Consider the following 17,386-nt stretch of genomic DNA (forward strand, 5'->3'; position numbering starts at 1 on the left):
TTTCTTGGGAGCCCTTTGGAAACTCTTTTGAATACAAATTTTAAAATACAAAGAACAGCTTCCTTAAAGCTGCATGTTCTACTAGATATAGCCAGATGTGTGTGTGTGTGTGTGTGTGCGTGCGTGCGTGCGTGCGTGCGTGCGTGTGTGTGTGTGTGTGTGTGTGTGTGTGTGTAAAACGTTATGATAAAGTGTGAGGGGAGTCTTGGCTGATTCCATGGCAGGCAGGGGACAAACATGCCAGGCAGAGATTATTGAGAAGTTATTTTTATAAAGGGGAGGGAAGGGGAAGGAAAGAGAAAAGAGGTGAAGAGGCATAGAGACAGACAGACAGGACAGACGAGAAAAGGGAGACAGGAAAAGTACTCGTCTGCCCCAAGGAAACAGCAGGAAAGAGAGTGGCAAAAAGAGTGAAAGTGGATGGAGTCTTTCTTTTAAAGGGGTCCTTTGCACCTGTGTCCAGATTAGTAGTCAGGGAACCCTTGACTGACAAGGGTCCTGCCTAAGTGCATTCTTCCATATGACAGGGGTAGGCCAGCATAATTCCTGAATCTTTACAATAGCAACACATACAAATGTATGTATAAGGAAATATAGATTTTTCTTACTAGTTAAATTGGGCCATAGATAAAACTTGGCTTTATTTATTACAGGTGACTTATAAATAATTCTTACATACATAAAATGACTTGACACCACCATCAATACAATCAAATAATAGTTACAATTAGATAAAATGTGATTCAATAATTACTTACTGAAAGTGATCTTTACGAATGCTACTCCTTATAGGTACTCAGAACATGAGTGTAGAACTTAAATAAGATCTCTGCCAGTATGGTATTGATACTATAATAAGATTATTTTCAGTGAAGTTGATAAAGTTCTTTCATAAGTATTTAGGGCATTAATATCTTGCCCCCAAAGTAAATGCCCTCATTTCTTACTTTTTAAAATTCTCACTCACTTTAAGCAGAAACTACTGTTGCCAACATGTTAACCAAGAATATGTAAGATACAGCTCTAATCAAAAGTGACAAAACCTACATTTTAATGATAGGAATTTAGATTAATTAGGTAGCAACTCAATCACAGCATTATAAGGTCTCCAATGAAGGATAAAATGTTCTTGTCAGTAGTGTGTACACATCATTAACTTGCCAATATTAAGGATCCTTAGAGAAAAATGGTATTCATCCAGATCATCTTCTATCTCTAGATCAGAAAAATCTTCATACCTATACCTTCTTTTCCTATATTATTTTTAAATGTCTATGCAAATAAATGTTTTCAGAAATCAAAGATGGAAGTATACTTTTTCACTGAAACCTTATTTCTAACAAAATATCTGGCATAAATCATGTACTTAGAATTGTTAACTAAAGTGTAATTGACTGACTGACATACACATTTTTAAATTGAAGAATTGATTACCATTTATAATTTACTATTTTAAAATATGATATTTATGGGTTATTTTTCTATACATGCAAATAATTTTGTGTTAGAAATAAAATATTTAATAATCTATAACTCAAAATTGAGATGCTGTATTACTCTCTTAAATTAACTATAATGAAAAAATGAATATGGAAATGTATAAATGATTCTTAAGAAGGGCGAATTTGTTTTCAAGTATTTCTGTAGCAATAACGGGATACAGTTTTCATTGTCATAACTTGAAAATTTAGTGTCAGTAGTATTAAACAAATGATTGTTTATATATTATGAAATGATGATATGGTGTGGTACATGTTAGAATCAGTATGTTGAAGAAGATAAAGTTTAGGGAGGAATATTCTTCACCATTTTTTCAAGTGAAGAACTGACCTTTGAGATCAATGAGTTTCAGGCAGTTGCTTGGCCTGTATTATGAGGTATTAATTTCTTCTGATATTTAGTACTCTTTCCTCTAAAATTGAATTTGTTTAACCATAACATGAAGAAGGTAGAAGTAGTGGCATAGGTAATTCAAAATTAAACAGTAAAAAATAATAAGTGGTAGTCATGAATTTTAAAAGTGAGAATATATGAAAATAATTTTAATGATAGACTACATGTAACAACATAATATGCAAAATATTTTCATATCAGTATCAAATCTATATAAACTTTGCAAAATATTTCAAATTATTTTAGTGTGATGTTATTCAATTCCCCCATTTGTATTTTATACTAATAAAAAACATACCATATGAAACTAACTCTACTTCAGAAATAAAATCATTTATCTGGATAGTGGTTACCATTTTAGTCAAGCTGGACTAAATATCAAAACTAGATATTTGAAATCAAACCTTCAAACCTTGTGAAGGTTAACTATACATTCTACTTCTAAGTTATATTACCCAACAACTACCTTAAATTTGCACATGTTTGTCTGAAGAATCAGAAAATAATACTGGAAAAATAAAAGTAATCATACTTGTTTCACTATTATCAAGGATTTGTGGTTGCTTCCCATCTTCTTTGGTGATGAAAATGCATTTTTTCCTACTTTAGAGTATTGTTTGGTAACTAAAATAGTATTATAAATTATATTAATTTCTTTGTGTTATGGAAGGAATTAGGAGTAACATGTTCTTACTGAATAAGGTCTTTTGTATATGTTCAGGCAATAATAGCCATACATTAATCAAGCATGTTCTAATTATTAATTCTGTGAGGAAAACTATTAACATAGAACAAGTACTATTGTGTAATTGTTTCTTTATTATATCAATTCTTAAGTGTTTCAAGTTATGTTTAACAACCTGGGAAAGTGTGTGTGTGTGTGTGTGTGTGTGTGTGTGTGTGTGTGTGTGTGTGTGTGTGTGTGTGTGTGTGTGTTTAAGTTTTAATTAAGCACAAAACAAGGCATATTTGACAGAGTTGAAGAAGTTTGTATTTGTCACATTGGTGAAGCTCTGCTTAGGAAGCACTTTATCTACAATCATATGAATTTCCTAGAAATAAAATACAATACTTCAATCAAAAGTCTAACATGAGATTATATGACAGTTGGAAAACACTAATGCAGTATCTCTAAGAGCATAGATAGAAAGCCTTATGTAAAGTGATCAAATTATCTCTGATTTAAGGCATGTAAAGTGTCCTTAAATTATATACTAAATTGCTTGAGCAATGATAAAAATTCCAATGGTATGTAATACATTTATCTGATTATGTTAATATATTTCCATGAAAAAATGTATAGGATGATAAATGTGGATAATTTATAAATTAAGATGGAATAGTTTTTTAATTAATAAGTTTATTTAATTATTTATTATATATGCAATTTGTTGCATGCATGTATGTCTGCAGGCCAGAATAGGGCACCAGATCTCACTATAGATGTTTGTGAGTCACTATGTAGTTGCTCAGAATTGAACTCAGGACCTCTAGAAGTGGAGCCAATGCTCTACACCTCTGAGCCATCTTTCCAGGCACATGATGCAATTCTTTACGTGTAATTATATGCAATATTTTATGTAGCACATGAGATAAAAGTAGTATGATTTATACTCCAAATAATTCAATATTCAGGTACATAGACATTCTTAACTTGGGATTTGTTGGAGAAACTTTATAGATTTTCATATGTTTGCTCATTATATTTGGCTTCTATGAGTCTTAATTTATTACAATGAAAAACTAACATATATGAATATACCATACATGATGTTGTCTGTTAGTAAAATAATAACCATGGTCATTACTTAATATACAAATATTTCATAAATTTAATCACAATAAAAAACCTGTAAATAAAATATGGCCAAAAACATGAGGCTTGATATGTTAACTAAAATGATTTTTTTAATAAATTGGTCACTCAGCACTTCCATTGTCCAGGTAAAAATGAAATTAAATTATATATACTTTCTTAAATATTGCATATGTGGGGCAGTTATAACTTTGTTATATGATAGTAATTAATTAGTTTTTTTTGTCAAACTTGTCAAAAGGGATCTAAATGATTAACATTTGATACATGCATAATCACATACATACACCTAAGCACACATGTATATACATGAATATATGTATGTGAATATATATGAATATATATTCTGCATTTGTTTTGATTTTGTTTTTTGCATGGAAATTAAATATGATAAAAAGTAAAATCTGGTATACAAACTGATGGGGGGTTCTCATTTCTATAAAATTAACATGTATTTTAACTGTCCAAATCATATTTTGGTAAAATTATGGAAAGCCTATGGACAGAACATTTTTTCAGAGCAGTATCCATAATATATTAATGTTTTGTTTGTTATTTCAATAAGTAGCCTGAAAAGCCATCCAGCACTACTTTTAAGGGAGTAGTTATCATGGTTTTTCTTTTTGCTGAATTGATGGAAAAAAGTTTCAATAGTACTACATTTTCTGCTCTAATAATAAAGTTGTTTTTAGGCTTAAAATAATTGGCCATTTCATCATTCTTTTTGTGATTATATATGCATATACCTTAGGGGAAATATTATTAACTTTATTATCAGTAGTAATTGAAGCATTATTCATTATTAAAAATAATAAATTAACTCAGAAAGCTAGGATGTCCTCTCGGTTTAAAAATAGCTTTTAATTGTGATGACTAATTGTGTCATCCTGTTAAATTATTAGAATACCTCATATTAATAATGACAAAATTACTCATTTTGTTGAAATGCTTCTTATGAAACAAAAATATGACCGGTTATGCATGAAAACAGAAGTTTTCCTTAAGAAGCAATGCTTAAGGAAATCTCACACTAGATTAGGAAAGATTTCAGATGCAGAATATTTCCAAAATCTAACTGTCTCTTTAAAGAAGTAACTTATTTTGTGCAATAGAATATTAAAGAAAATGAAATATAATCTTTCTCCTGATAGTAGGTATAACTGACTTTTAAATGTTCACAGAGTTAAGATTCTGCAATGAACAGTTTGAAGTACAGTTTCCTTGTCCTTATTTTTACCTGTGCTTTGTACTGGCATTAAACAAAAGCAACCACAACTAATCAAACTAATGCATACCATTATTTCAAAAGAACTTTGAATATCAAGTTTCCTGACAAATCTGATATTTGAATACAGGAAGTTTTAAACAGACAATAATTAATATAACACTATGCTTGAAATGAGTTCCTATTAAGGGGTGGGAGGTAGGTTGGAGGTGGGGGAGAAGGAATGGGGGTGAGGGGAGGGAGAGGGAGAGGGACTTACATGTGAAACAAGCCTGTCCCCTAACTTGAATTAATAATAATAATAATAATAATAATAATAATAATAATAATAATAATGAAACTAAAAATTTTAAAAAGTTACCTAACATTCATTGTAGATAAAATAAATCTTTCACGTTTATATATCATTTAAAAAAAAGAATTGCTCATCTATATAGACAGTAAACTTTTAGAAACATAATTTTTTTTGTTTTTCAAGACAGGGTTTCTCTGTGGCTTTGGAGGCTGCCCTGGAACTAGCTCTTGTAGATCAGACTGGTCTCGAACTCACAGAGATCCACCTATCTCTGCCTCCCGAGTGCTGGGATTAAAGGCTTCTGCCACCAATGCCTGGCTTAGAAACATATTTTTCTATTAAGGAATGGTCAACCCTGAAAACATACACATGGGTGGCATAATATAGATTGAACAGGCTAACTAGTGAAAAATAAGCTGTGATTTCAAAGGTAAGTAGGAACAGTTATGTGGGAAGATACAGAGGGTGGAAATGGAAAGCAAAATATAATTAAATTATAATATCAAAAATTAAAATAAATGAGTACTTGTGAGAATTTTCTGCATCCATGTTTGGATGTATACTGATGTTGTCATTATGCAGCTCTTGTTTAGGAAACTATGTCAAGATTTCAATGGAAAACAAAGAAAACACTCTCTCCCTTCAGAGATCTTGGTCAAAGACCTCACCCATAGATGAAGAGTTACATGATATCAATTGCTATTGAGAGAGGAAGATAAAGCCTTCTACAAGGATGAGGGCCATTGGTTGGTTATCCAATCCCAGTGGGGAGCCCTAAGCACATAGACATACAGGCAACACTAAATAGACTAAGGGTTACTTAAGAAAGAAGTCATGAATTTGAGAGGGAGAAGGGATCAGATACAGTAGGGAGAGGGTGGTGTAGAAATGTGGTAAATACAATACTCGTGAGAAAGTCTCAGAAAATTTTAAAATAATTTAAATAAAGAAAAGTGTATTGTCACGTATTTGGATCATTCATCTGATCTAAGTTAATTTCTCAGACTATATAATACTATGATGAAAGCATATTAATACATATAAATGGGATTTTCTTTTGAATTTTTTAAGATAGGCCTTTTGTTTCCTCAAAATATCAATGCATTGATTTCAGTATTAGAACTTTTAAAACAAAATAAATTGTAGGTTTTAGATTTCAATAAAACAACAGGAAAGGCATATTCAAATATGAAATGAAAAGGAGCATAAATATATATGAGACATACAGAATATCTAATAACATTTTTAAATTCCACGAAAAGAACTAATATTATATATCTTTTAGCTGGTTGCTTAAATTTCATGTTTAAAAATATTGTTTGTTTATTATCCTTAACTTGGTGGAGTCTTACAAGTAATCTACACCATATAATATTAATAAAATATACATTACATAACTTTAAAAGAATGGAAATTTAGACTATTTTGTTGAGAATGTGTACAGCATGAAAAATTTATAGACCAAATTAGAAAAGAAATGCCAAAAGATAAAATTCTATCTTTCATATTCAAGAAAATATTGAAAATACTTACCTGGTCAGAGGAAGAAATAAATAATTAAATCAAAAAGCAACTATTTTAACTCAAGTAAATGGCTACATGACAATATTAATTTTATTGCATAAACATTGATGAAAAGAAATTGGAGAAATCATTAAAGTATTCAAGATAAACTTAAGGAATAATCCATTAGATACCAACTCAATTTAACATCTAAAACAAGCACTTAAAATTGTAATGCTTAATGAGAAGTGAAAAATGTTCTTAAACATAAATAGACAAATCATTTTGAAATGAAACATGCATTTTAATGAAGTTTTGTGTTTGTTTCTACTGTACCTTTCTTTAGTCCAGGAATGAAAGCTAAAAAGAGATTTATATAAAGTTAAACAACATATATTTATCTTCTTCCCATTATATTTCTATTATTATGTAAGTTATAATAAATTATATTATATTCCATTATATTATCAACATCATTTCACAGAAAATATGGTAACATAAACAAGGTTTAAATCCATTATTTTGTTTTCTGTAGTTTGCATGACTGAGATTTCACCAAATCTATTTGATATGTTGCATTTTCAGCAAGCAATAATTTCTCCTTTCGTTGATGTCTATGCGCTTTTACCCTTTTGTTAGGAGCTGAATGTTTTGCAAGAAATCAGTACATTTCTCACTTCACAGAAAAGTACAGCACATCAATAAAGCTTCATTTTCATTCATATACCCACCTACTAGAAATGTATTATGTAAAAAATTATGGTATGTTTTACCTACAGTACTCTCTCTCCAAATTGTAGTGATGAAAATAAAGAAAATTGCCAAAAATAGACACTAGCATGATAGTTGTTTAATAGAATTGTTCTTATCATTTTAAGAAAAGTTCCTATGCTTATCTTCTTAACCCTACATACACATTATTTCACAAAATTAGAAGTTGGGGGAATGCTACAAGCATATTTTAAAAATATTCTAGATAAACATAGGCATTGAATTTTTAATTTTCTTTTAAAGACACTATGACATATTCAAGAACAAGTAATCAAATCTAAATTTAAACTAGATGGTTTATACTAATAAAATATTAGGTTCTTATCATAATGTCTGCATGTATGTTTATCCAATTTATTATTTGTAAAAAGTTGAAATCCACAGGAAAACTTACTTATTGATCACTTCTGTGTTTTATTATGTATCTTAAAATATTCTTTCATGATTAAGAGCTTAAAAGACAAATTGCAATTGCATAAAACAAAGTTCAACTAAAATTGAGGTAGTTTAAAATGAAATGATTTTTTAAGGGAATAGTAGGTCATGAACAAAATTAATATGGAAGTAGTTAAGCAATATTCTTATACAATCACATGAATTAATAAATGAAGGTCGTTGGCTGTTTTTCAGTGTCATTGGCATATCAGAGAACATTGTTTTTCTCTCACAATGTCTTTCATCAAGAAGTAATGCAATTTAATTGTAACACATGCTAAAGAATAAAAGAAAAATAACAGTTCTTAAAGACATTTAGCGCAAGATTGATCTTTCAAAAAACTTTCTGAAACCCTACAGCCTTGTTGGATCAAGTTCTTTGGAAAGATTCAAATGCAGTCACACACACAAACACATGCTTAGTATTCATTATTATACTGAAAAATTAATGCAAGTGTTATTACAATATTATTTGTTTATATCTTACACAGAAATGAAAATCTAGAAATAAAGTACTTGCTTTTCACTTCTAAGCTACAATTCCAAAGTAGTCTAGACATCAATGATCAAAATTCTGTTATTTGGTAAATGAATAGATAAAAACGAATAGGTTGTGATGGGGCTGGACATGCTTTTAGGCTCTGGATATTTTTAACAAGTAAAGGAAGTTAAATAAATAGCAAAAGAACAACCAAGAAGAAAGCAAGTACACTTAGATAATCTAGTCAAGACTTTTTCTTCCCTAACCTAAAAATTGAAAATTGATTTATATATGAATGAAATCAAACTGATCAACTTTCCTTAAAATTCAAGAAAATAAAAATATTCCACTTAAAATTTTCCTTACACACTCTGAAGAATCACTTCTATTAACAACATGAAACATTTTCGAAAATAGAAATATTTTTATTATATTAAGCAATATATTTAAGACTATAATAACCCAATAGAGAGCATATAAAATTAGGATGTTTTAATTACAAAAATATCTACAAGCAACATTATAGAAACTAAACACATATACACATATATATTTAAACAATGAAAAGAGGAGATGAATTTGAAAGGGAGCAAAGCAGGACATAAGAGTGTTTGAAAGGAAGAAAAGAAAGAGGTAAATGATATAGTATAATCTCTTTGTCTCTCTCTCTCTCTCTCTGTGTGTGTCTCTCTCTCTCTCATATATATATATATATATATATATATATATTATAATTTTGATTTACATTTAATAAATCACATTTTTGAAAACCATCCCACAATGCCCTAGATTCTTTTAATGCATGTGTTTATTTATTTATTTATTTATTTATTTATTTATTTATTTATTTATTTTTGGGTTTTTCACACAGCATTTATCTGGCTGTCCTTGAAATCACATCATAGACCAGGTTGACCTCGAACTCACTGAGATCTGCCTGCCTCTGCCTCCTGAGTGCTTGATCTAGATTCTTTAGCATCAAGATGAAAATTTTGCTTTTTCTCTGAGATATTACAGTCTACATGATTAACGGGCAAAACAAAATTTTTCTGATTAATTTATGTACAGTTTATCAACTGTACAGTATGATTTATCTGTAATAGTAATATACTTTTAAATAATAGAAAAGAAGTATATATTTAGTAACATACATTTGTTTTAAGCAATTATTTGCATGTAGGGGGTTGTGGTGTCCTTTACTTTTTCTTTTTTTGCCATGACTGTGCATTTGTTTTCTCCAGAACAAATGGACCACACCATGTGTGGAGGAAGGTGTAAGTGGAGTCTCTTACTTACACAACACTTAAACAACTTCTGTAAATGGAGTCCTGGCTGTATAACTGAAGTTAGGTTACAAGCTTCCTCTACACACCAAATATTCTCACTAACTTCCTTACATTGATTTTAACAATATGATTGTTTTCATATTTTGAAGTGCTTTATAATTCAGGTATAATTGTTACTTACACAAATGTAATGATAGTATAAAATTATGTTGTGATAAACACGATAAGTTTGACTGCATAAAGTACCTTTAAACCCAGTACTAGAAAGGAATAAAAGTGGGTAGAGATAGGAGAGCTATGTAATCAGTCTGTAGTCACACTGAGGCAGGATTGTCTCTTTGGTGTTAGCTTTCGTAGAGGTAAGAACTCTTTAGTGGTTTGACTTCTTTGCTTTTCTAATCTTCATCTTTATCCAGAATATCTGTATCTGGGGTTTTATTATTCATGCTACAAATGGCGGCTCAGAATTTTGGAGAGTAGTCAACCAATGACTCCTCCAACTTGAGTTTAATGCCACGAGAAAACTCAAGCCTGAGACTTGATGCTAAGGAACTAGAGGCTGGACAGTAAAAGACCCAGAGAGGAACAAATAGGATTGGTGTGGTTGTTTGGATGAAACTAAATCCATAAGCTCATAAGGAATTGAGCTATTGGTATGTGTGGCTTTGTTGGTGTCAGTATGGTCTGGATGGAGGAAATCTGTCACTATGGAAGTGGGTCTTTATGTCTCATATCTGCTCAAACCATGCCCAGTATCTCAGTTGGCTTCCTATTTCCTCTGCATCTAGATATAGCTTCTTCTCTACACTCAGCTTCTATGTCTGCCTGTATGCCAAGATATTGCACCAAGAAGCCACCCCAGCATACTTTTCTGTCTTATGCTTGTTCCACTCCCTATTGTCAGGTCTCCTTGGCAGGTATCCCACCTCTCTGGGATCCTCTACATCTTGGGGTCTTGAAGGCAATACAGGCTTCCATTTTACAACTTCACTCAATAGTCTCTGTAGGCCTCCATTCAGGGACACCATTTGCACATGCCTGGCTTCAGAGGCTTTCCTTAGTCACAAAGGAAAATTCTATAGCCCCTTGCATCAATCCTTAACTCCAGAATCACATAGCTGAAGATGCCAAGTCCTACTGCTTCCTGAGGTTGGACCATGGAAATTACATCATACAATTACAATTACATATGAGACCGTTTAATTACATCTTCACTAGCTTTGTACTTCCCATGGTTTCTTTCAATGCCTAAGCTTGGATGTTCTGGAACTTGCTCTGTAAGTCATGATGCCCTCAAAATCAGAGATTCACCAGCCTTTGACTTCTGAGTGCTGGGATTAAAGGCATGTAAAACCACACCCAGCTACAAGCTTTTCTTTAATTCTTTTTTACAAGTTGGAAACTTAGCTGGGTGGGTTCTTGCCATGAGGTCACCACTATGTCTGTCACATTTCTCAATTTGTTTAACACCTTGAATACAGTACTTAGCTGCCTTCTGCGTGCTCCTTTTATCCTCAAATTTTATATTTTATAATTTACCATGCTCAACTTGTTCATTTTCATTACAAATTTTATTACAGTTACCACTAATAACCACATGACAAAGTCTATACTAGGCCATTTTGAGATGTCCTCTGTCAAGATAATTAATCCAAAACTATTCATTTTAGTCTCAGGCAGACTTTTCAGATAAGGGTGAAAAGCAGCCACTTTCTTTACCAAAATATCACAAGAAGGATCTCCAGGTAACATACTAAAATTATTCTAGGAAACCTTTTGAACCAGATAAATACAGTTCAAATCATTATCAGCAACAAAAACATGGTCAGGCCTAACACAGAAATATCCCAGTCTCTGATAATAACTTCTGTCCTTCATATAACAACTCAAAGGAAAAAACAAGAAAATAACATAGTTTATAAATTAAAATACTGTTTTGCCAAATATGAAAATGTCAACTGAACACAGTAATTAGTAATTAGCCATATTTTGAAAGAAAAAAGAATATTATTTTTTAATCTAAAAAACATAAGTCAAAAATAATCAGTTTCAAAAGTTTAGACTTAATATTCTAAATAACTTAAAACCATATAGAGGAAATCCAGAAAACATGATTTCCTTTTCACAATTTTAACTAAGAGAAGATAAATTCTGGGATGCACAGAAAGGAATACATCATAGAAAAGATAATATGTCTGTATAAGTTTACTCAAAATTTTCTTCCAATAATATGACTTCATTAATCAATCTGGTGAAATCTACAACTTTTCTCGGTTAACATAAATACGTAATAGAAAATTTTCTCTCTTTTGTTAATATTGTACTTATTTCCTAAAGAAATCTGAATTTAGAGTAAATCTAAAATATTGAACAGATAACAATGTGACAACATAAATTATTTTATAGTCTACTAAAAGACAATTGAGGCCATGACTGTGCTGCTTGGAAAAGCACATGAAATAGTTTTATAATATGCAAATGCTAACAACCTTGAGAAATTGCAAAAGCAAACCTTAAAGGGCTAGTTCCAATTTTTTCAGTTCAGAGAAAGTTTATTAATAAATCAATATTTTTGAAACCTGACTCTAAGCTAATCCAAATGCTTGAAACAATCACAGATCTCAAGCATTTCACAGCTCTTAATATTCAATCTGTTCTCCAGTGGATGAATTCTAAATTAAGACATTCTTGAAATAAGACTTGGTTTCCATATCTGGTGTTTAGGTCCACAGAGAGGTTGATTTTTAAGCAGATTTTTTTTTTTGTATAGCAGATGAAATACATACTTCAAATCTTACAATGTAAAATCTGTATATGATTTAAAGTTTTAAATTACTATTTTCTTTAATAATTTTCTCCAATATTAGGAATGTTGAATATTAGTAAATTGTTTTGGGCCCTGTGCATTGAAAAGAATTGGGACAAACATTTTTCTTTTAATTTTTTTTTAAATTTTTCAAACAAACTTATTTTACATACCAATCCCTGTTCCCTCTATCTGCTGTATTCCCAGCCCTCCTCCACCCACCTTCTCCCCACCCCATCCCCCATCCAGTACTCAGAGTGACTGAGGCTTCCCATGGAGAATCATCAAAGTCTGTCATATCATTTGGGGTAGGACCAAGTCCCTCCATCCTGTATCTAGGCTGAGCAAGGTATCCCTCCACAGGGAATGGGCTCCCAAAAGGCAGTTCATACCGTAGTAATAAATACTGGTTCCACTGCTAGTGGCCCCATAAACTGCCCAAATCCCCCAACTGCCACCCACATTCAGTCTTGTGCAAGTTTCTCAGCTGAGAGTCTGGAGTCAGTGAGCTCCCATTTGCTGAGGTCAGTTGTTTCTGTGGATTTTCTCAGCATGGTCTTGACCACTTTGCACATATTATTGCTCCCCCTCTCTACAAATGGATTCCAGGAGTTAGGGCCAGTGCTTAGATATGAATCTCTGTATCTGCTTCCATCAAGTACTGGATGAAGGCTCTATGATAGCATTTAAGGTAGTAATCAATTTAATTATAGGGGGAAGGCAATTAAGGTAGCCTCTTCACTATTGCTTAGTTTCTTAGTAGGGGACATCCTTGTGTATTCCTGGGTGCCTGGTTACAGATGGTTGTTAGCCACCATGTGTTTGCTGGGAATTGAACTGAGGTCCTCTTAGCTGCTAAGCCATCTGTTCAGTGACAAATCCTAATTACTTTTACAGGCAGAAACTATAATAAATCTTTCAAAAATAACTATAGTTAGAATTGAAATAATTGAACTTTTATGTCTCATTTTCACCAACCTCTTTAATCTATCACATGCTCCCATTAAAATGCCATTTGACATAAAGAAAATAGTAGGCAATTAAACATTTGGTAACATAAGTGGACACAGAATTAGAGAGAGAGTGCCATGTAATAATTTGAAGCTGTTAATTACTGGTGTAAGGTCATCTGATACTCAATGTGTGTAAGATAATAGAATAATACAACTTGCTTAAATATTAGAATCTGCACACAGTTTAGATTAGTTTGAGGATAAGGAGATTTCATTTAGAAAGTTTTATTTCTAATGTATTATATAAAAACTACATTTATATTGCAGCATAATTATATTGATTCTATTATTTGTAGCATATAATATAGCAAAATGACAAAATAAATATATCATGTAGTTACTATTTCCAAAATAACAGATTTCAAGTCTATTATTCCACAGTATATGTTTACATATGTTTACATATGAATACATTCTTAGAAATATTCTGTAAAAGTTTTTAAGAATTTTTAATACCTTTCACTATTACAAATGGCATTTAGTTTCCTCAAAACAATGTTCTGCTAATTTAATGTTAAAATTCTGTATAAAATGAAAAATACAGTAAGGTCGATTTATTGAAAGCTTTTTATTGTCTTAATTAAAAATTTAAATAAATATATGTGAATAAGGGTAAAATTGTAGATGATACCTCAAATATTGTGCCTCAGGTTAATGTTAATTATTTTTCCAAGTTTAGATATTATAGTGTTCTTTCCCCAAAAATCAGTATAAGAGCATTTTTCATTATAAATATAATGAGAATGAAACATATCCAACTCTGTTTACATTATATGCAAACAGTTATACATGTAACTTTAGTAAGACATAAATTAGATCAAAAATTGGAAGTATCTGCATAATTGTTATCCACAGAATTTTTTAACTTTACATTTTAAATATCAGTAGATAATACTAACATATGGACAACTTCCTATATAATTTAGAAATAAACAAGAAGAGACATTTTCCATGTGGTGAGACATATTGGGTATCTACAGCAGGGAAGTGTTCTTCTTAAATGATATATTGGTAAATTTTTTATGGCAGCAAGGAACAAAGCATTCAAGACAGTACCACAAATATGGGGAGGAAATGAAAAGTAGAAGCAAGTTATTTCAAACTCAATTAAATAAAAGCTTATATGCATAAGAAGAAGAGGGTCTGTGAAGGACTTATTTTTATCAGCCTGACAGATTAACTGAGTTCACAAGACATGTTAAAAGGTTTCTTGAATAAACCAATGCTTTCTGCTTTAGAAATCATCTACACTTCATGATTAAAAGACAGAGATTCAAGGTAATGGTTCTTTGGCTGCTCAAAATATAAATATTATATTTTTCAAACTTAGAAAAGGAAAGCATGTCACTAAGATAAAATACTGCCTGAGATCTACTTTTATATAACAAGGACGGATATATAAATCTTTCATACACTATAAATTAATGTCTGCATTTGCTTGAATTCCTAAGTATTAATCTCTAACTTTCTTAGCTTCTTCAGACATAAAATGTAAGCATTACTTCTAACCAAAATTGGATATCTATGTAGAAATGAGCTTATGTCAGCAGAACAATGTTGCTAAGAACTTGACTGAAATTTATATTAGACAAATAAACATGAACAACTAGTACATTTATTTAGAACATATGCCAGTCCTATCTAGTCTTCTACTGCCCATTGTTCTCTGACAAAACATTGTAACACTGTGTTTTTCTATCACTTAGCAGCAATATTTCATACTCTGTTTAAGTTCTTCCTCTGCATTATGGAGATAATATAGTATTCTTCCTTTTATGCCCCAAACAAATGAATTTTAGTTTTAGTTGAATTAACTTGAAATTCTACATGCACTTCTCTCTCCTAAAATAATAATAAAAACTATATATCTAAATTAAATAGTAAAAAATTGATGGAAGTTTGTTAATACATAATGAATTATTTTAATCTTCAGCCTATATTTTCAATTCTGATCAGGATTTTCAAACATTAATAGAGATAAGAACATATTAATTTCTATGTAATATATTCTAATTGGCTTAAATAAACTCTAACAAAAGCTTTTCTCAGGAGAACTACATCTTTCCCACTATATTGTGTATTATCTCCATACATGAATTTAGTAGTTTGCCATGTAATTTTAAAATAAATCCACATTCATTTTCTAATTGTTTTTCATTAAATATTTGCTTTTTAATATGAATAGTCAATTGAGTACTATCTAAAACATACAAAGCATGTGTATTATTTTCCTCAACAAAATGTGCATGAAAATGAAAATGATATCCAAGAATTTTCAGAAAACCCATTCATTTATAAAAATGAGACCCTTCAGTCATGGATATATAATATTACCAGACTCCACTTTGTTCATTAAATACATATAATTGGGATGCATATAGCAGGAAGAAAAAAATATGTAATGTGTAATTATTCACGTATTTTAATTGTTTTGGTACTATAAAGATATGCAGAAATCAGAAAATATTTTAAAAGTTGGACCTACAGAAATGGATCAGTGATTAAGAATACTTGTGGCCCTTTCTCAGCATGTGGATCTCATTCACACCACCTACACCGGTGGCTCAAAATTATTCTTAACTCCAAATTCAGAAGATACAACACACTCTTTTGGCCTCTGCAGACAACAGGCATGTACTCAGTGTACTCACAAATGCAGGCAAACATTTATGCAATAAAATAAAAATAAATAAATCTTAAAAATTTAACTTGATATTCTTAATTCTAAAAACTTAAAGTCTGTGAAACTTTCTAACAACAAATCCCCTTAAGAAGAAACCTTTACCCAGGTAAAACGATTTTCAATTTATGTAACCATAGAGTTCTAGTATATCTGACAGACATTTCTGAGAAGCATGAAATTCTGAAGGACTGGACTGCCTTGTCTTAACATGGTTTACAGTCACTCTTTTTGGTGTCCTCTACTAGGGTTAAATAGTGGCAAGCTCCATTCTCTGATCTTCAGACCGGCTTTAGTTGTACAAGCATTGTATCACCACATTGGTCTGTCGTTTGTTACCTAACTGAAATAAGTAGATGTTTTGTCACATCTATCCTAGAATAGAGTCACACAACAATACATAACTGGGATACATTAAAATTATTAGTATTTTAACCATCACTAGTAATTATAAAGATAGAGATTTCAGAATTTGTCACTCTAGGTGTTTAGTAAGAATACGGTTTCCTGCGCTGGGCGTTGGTGGCACATGCCTTTGATCCCAGCATTTGGGAGGAAAGGCAGGTGGATCTCTGTGAGTTTGAGGCCAGCCTGGTCTCCAAAAAGAATATGGCTTCCCCTGATGAACTGTAGTTTTTGAGGTCTAGAAATATTATACTTCTAGTATTTAACATGGAAATTTTCTTATTATATTTTTACAAGATAATATCAATCAGTTTAAAATTTAAGATAGATATTCATAGCCATAATATTCATTGTAGTTTGTCTAGAATCCATGGCCTAAATGAAGCCTTTGCCAGTTTATAAACAAAATAAGCTACTTTAATAGTCCACATTGGACTGGATTTCAAAAAACCAATTGGATCATATTATTAATGTATAATTCTAAATTAATATTTAATACTGAAAAGTTGGAGCATTACCGGTCACATTATAAGTTTAGGAAAGGATACTTTTGAACCACAAACACTGTTTTAGATATTGACATATCCATAAAATGACAACTTAATTATGATTCCATATAGACTACTTACTAAGCATGTCAGTGAACTTGTAAGAGACAAATAAAAACAATATAGAGAATTAAAAGGAAAAATACAAAAATATTCCAACTGTTACGTTCTATATCTTGTTATACAATGGTACATATACAATATTTGACTTGCTTTTGGAGAAATTCAT

General features: G+C 31.0%; 1 protein-coding gene across 6 annotated transcripts in view; it reads right to left on the reverse strand.

The window, feature by feature from the left end:
• Positions 1–17,386, reverse strand: part of LOC100754537 (protocadherin-11 X-linked) — a 474,898-nt gene that overhangs the window by 74,712 nt on the left and 382,800 nt on the right. For 4 of the 6 annotated variants that reach the window (XM_035450272.1, XM_035450271.1, XM_035450269.1 and 1 more), the window contains one exon: positions 7,069–7,092. The exons of the other annotated variants lie outside the window; for them this stretch is intronic. In XM_035450272.1, coding sequence (XP_035306163.1) covers positions 7,069–7,092 — 24 coding nt within the window. The remainder of the gene's footprint in view (positions 1–7,068; positions 7,093–17,386) is intronic. 6 annotated transcript variants of the gene reach the window in all.

This window comes from Cricetulus griseus, chromosome X (assembly GCF_003668045.3).
Source record: "Cricetulus griseus strain 17A/GY chromosome X, alternate assembly CriGri-PICRH-1.0, whole genome shotgun sequence".
Taxonomy (NCBI): Eukaryota; Metazoa; Chordata; class Mammalia; order Rodentia; family Cricetidae; genus Cricetulus; species Cricetulus griseus.